Source organism: Colobus angolensis, unplaced genomic scaffold (assembly GCF_000951035.1).
Source record: "Colobus angolensis palliatus isolate OR3802 unplaced genomic scaffold, Cang.pa_1.0 Scaffold33, whole genome shotgun sequence".
Lineage (NCBI taxonomy): Eukaryota > Metazoa > Chordata > Mammalia > Primates > Cercopithecidae > Colobus > Colobus angolensis.
Window position 1 is genome coordinate 11,095,665 of NW_012116599.1, and position 3,294 is coordinate 11,098,958.

The 3,294-nt window shown below is 38.6% G+C and overlaps 1 protein-coding gene across 1 annotated transcript in view; it reads right to left on the minus strand.

Moving 5' to 3' along the window:
• The window catches only part of NCL (nucleolin), a 19,246-nt gene that overhangs the window by 11,781 nt on the left and 4,171 nt on the right, over positions 1–3,294 (minus strand). The window contains exons 4-8 of the mRNA XM_011952044.1: positions 3,168–3,292; positions 1,990–2,114; positions 1,241–1,364; positions 620–777; positions 3–94 (exon numbers count right to left, since the gene is read on the minus strand). Of these exons, the coding sequence (XP_011807434.1) occupies positions 3–94; positions 620–777; positions 1,241–1,364; positions 1,990–2,114; positions 3,168–3,292 (624 nt within the window). The remainder of the gene's footprint in view (positions 1–2; positions 95–619; positions 778–1,240; positions 1,365–1,989; positions 2,115–3,167; positions 3,293–3,294) is intronic.

Below are 3,294 nucleotides of genomic sequence, written 5' to 3' on the forward strand. Positions count from 1 at the left end.
ACTTTGATAAAAGTTGCTTTCTCAAATACTTCCTGAAGAGTTTCTTCTGTTGCACTGTAGGAGAGGTTGCTTAAAACCAGAGTTTTTGATTCACCTGCAAATAGAGATGCCACATTCCTAAGACTCTGAAACAGTGGTTCCCAGCTTTGGTCAGAGCAGTAATATCTTATTCCTAAGAATTTCAGTGCTCAGAAGAGTTAACACACAAATACTGATGATGTAAGTGAAATCCATTTCTGTTACTCAACATATTAAGTACTTAGTACACGTTGCAATGTTCTGGTGGTGGTTCTTTATGTATAGGCTGACTACTGGTCTCTTTTCCTAGAATAATAATCTGAGTTCAAAACACACATAGTCGAAGTCATTTAAAGTATAAAACATACCTACAAAGCAAGCTTGATTTGCCTACTGTATTCCAATGCAAAATGATTTTAGAGCTCTCATTCAAGATCGGAAATTACTATTCCAAATAAGAGTATAACTTGGGGTATAATGTCCTTGACCTTCACCTACGTTTAAGTAACTTTGATTAAAAAGTATAAACTCATGAAGTACAAAGACACAAAGGAGTTCCCTCCATCAATTCTGGAACCCAGTAACAAGCCTAATTTCTTACCACTCCAAGTGCTATTCTTTCCACCTCTATAGTCTTGATTTTGACCTTTCTCTCCAGTATAGTACAGGGAAATAGATCGCCCATCGATCTCTGTTCCCTGCTTTTCCTCAAAGGTTTTCTCTGCATCAGCTTCTGTCTTAAATTCAATATAAGCAATCCTGCGATGGAGGGAGAAGAATTCATGGTTTTTAAAACCACATTAACACAAATGCTTTTACCTCAGCAACACAGAACTTGCTTCAGATCTGAATACAACAAATGCCCTTAGTTTTATGCTACTTTTCAATCAAAACTTGAGCTTCCCTCTTACTTCCCACTACTGTTTTACAAATACTCAAAATTTTTTCATAGTAACCTCACCTCACTGAAAGAACTGCTACTACTCACAAAGTGTTTGTTATAAGCTAGGCACATTTCTTGCTCCTTTATATGTATTAGCTTGTCTTTTAAAATCACCCTATGAGTAGTTATCCCCATGGTACAGATGGGTAATTGAGGCACAAATTTACAGGTTACACTGCCCAAAATTACACACCTAAGAAAATCAAACCATTTCTTTTATAAAGCAGGAATGTGTATTCATGTTAAGAAAACCCTTACATTTCAATAGACAGAACATACCCTTTACTTTTCCCATCCTTGCTGACTAATCTGATCTCCGCAGCATCTTCAAACACTTCTTTCAATTCATCCTGAGTAACTTTGTAAGGGAGATTTTTAGCCAAAAGCGTTCTCGCATCTCGCTCTAGATTAAAAAAACAAAAATGAGCTCCGTGGCCTGAAAAACCAAAGGTGGGGGGCAACAACAAAAAGAGGGAAAAAAAATACATAGCACTATTCAACAAATAATTCGAGATCTTATAATGTACAAGGCTCTGTGCCTTGGAGATATAGCAGTGTCAACACACAAGTGGTCCCTCCATGTTGTCACAGCTGATGTCAAACTATCCGTTGGGTACACTAGAGTTCAACCTGGAGTAGATGCACATTATTTTTAGAAAACAAAAAAAGTGAACGTACCAATTTAAAACATTACAACTGTATATAGAGAAATAAAGGATGCAAACAGTAATTAGGGACCTAATCTAGTTTCAGTGAAGACCCCTTTACATTAATTTAGATGCATCTAATAATTCGTGTTCTGTATAAAAGTGTTCTTGCTTGCCTAACTCAAGAATTTACACTGTAACACTAGCAAGCAGTGCCACGTACTCTTGTAAACACCAGCTCATTTAATTCCCACACTAAGAGGAAACCAAGGGGAAAAAAAAATTTTTAGAAGAGGAAACCAAGGGAAATGGGTTACAAAGCATTTTCCCTAGCAGTCTAGCTCCTGAGTTTATTGCATCATCTCCTAAAGCCTTACATACCCTTCTTACTGTCTTTTCCTTTTGGTTTCTCTAGTTTAATTTCATTGCCAAAGACTTTCAAACCAGTGAGTTCCAAAGCTTTCTCCAGGTCTTCAGCAGATTCAAAATCCACATAACCAAATTTCCTTCAAGGTGGAGAGAAGGGCAAAATTACAACAGATGAAAACACAAATTGAAATCCACAATATGTATTCTAGACAAATGTGATGGTGCAAACAAAGATCACATTTTAAAAAGCACCCCTAATATTGGCAAAACAAAGTCAAGGCTCTGCAAATTGTAGCTACAGAACAAGGTCTCAGTACGGAGATATGACATGCACATTCACGTTTGAGGTCATCATCATTAGCTAAATTGCTTGTAACAATTCACAGTAGCAGCTGGCAAAGGAACACCTATAAGCACTAATACAGGAGAATCCTGTCTGGATAAAAGCATTCACTATGACTAGTCAGGTCTAATAGTTTCAGGTAATTCCAAGAAAAGAAACATCAAATAAGTATTATTTTAAATTGAGACAGAGTCTCAATCTGTTGCCCAGGCTGGAGAAAAGTGGTGCGACTTGGCTCACTGCAACCTCCGTCACCCAGGTTCAAGTGATTCTCCTGCCTAACACCAACACTGGTGCCTCAAGACCCCAATTTAGGCTGGGCACAGTGGCTCATGCCTGTAATCCCAGCACTTCGAGAGGCCGAGGTGGGTGGATCACTTGAGGTCAGGAGTTTGAAACCAGCCTGGCCAACATGGTGAAACCCTGTCTCAACTAAAAATACAGATTCCCCAGGCGTGGTGATGTGCACCTGTAATCCCAGCCACTCGGGAGGCTTAGGAAGGAGAATCACTTGAACCCGGAAGGCAGAGGTTGTAGTGAGCCAAGATTGCGCCACTGTACTCCAGCCTGAGCGAAAGCCAGAGTCCGTCTCAATAAAAAACAAAACAAAACAAAAAAGACAAAAAAACTTACTAAGATTATTCTGTGCTATACCAAGTTACGACTGACTGTGGAAACTGCAATCCAGGGACTCTATAGTTTAATTCTAACTTAGTTCACTAATGCTAATCCTTGAAGATGTTTACACTATTCACGTTTAAGAGTGGCAGGCTAAAGTAACTGTGCTAATAGGGGAAGGAAAAGCATTAACAGACCCATGTGTATGTAATGTACATGAAGCACTTACCTAGTCATACCAATTCTGACATCCACAACAGCAAGATCATTTTTAGCAAAAACATCACTGATACCAGTTTTTAATTCAGGAGCAGATTTGTTAAAGTTTAGGTTTCCAACAAAGAGATTGAAAGCCG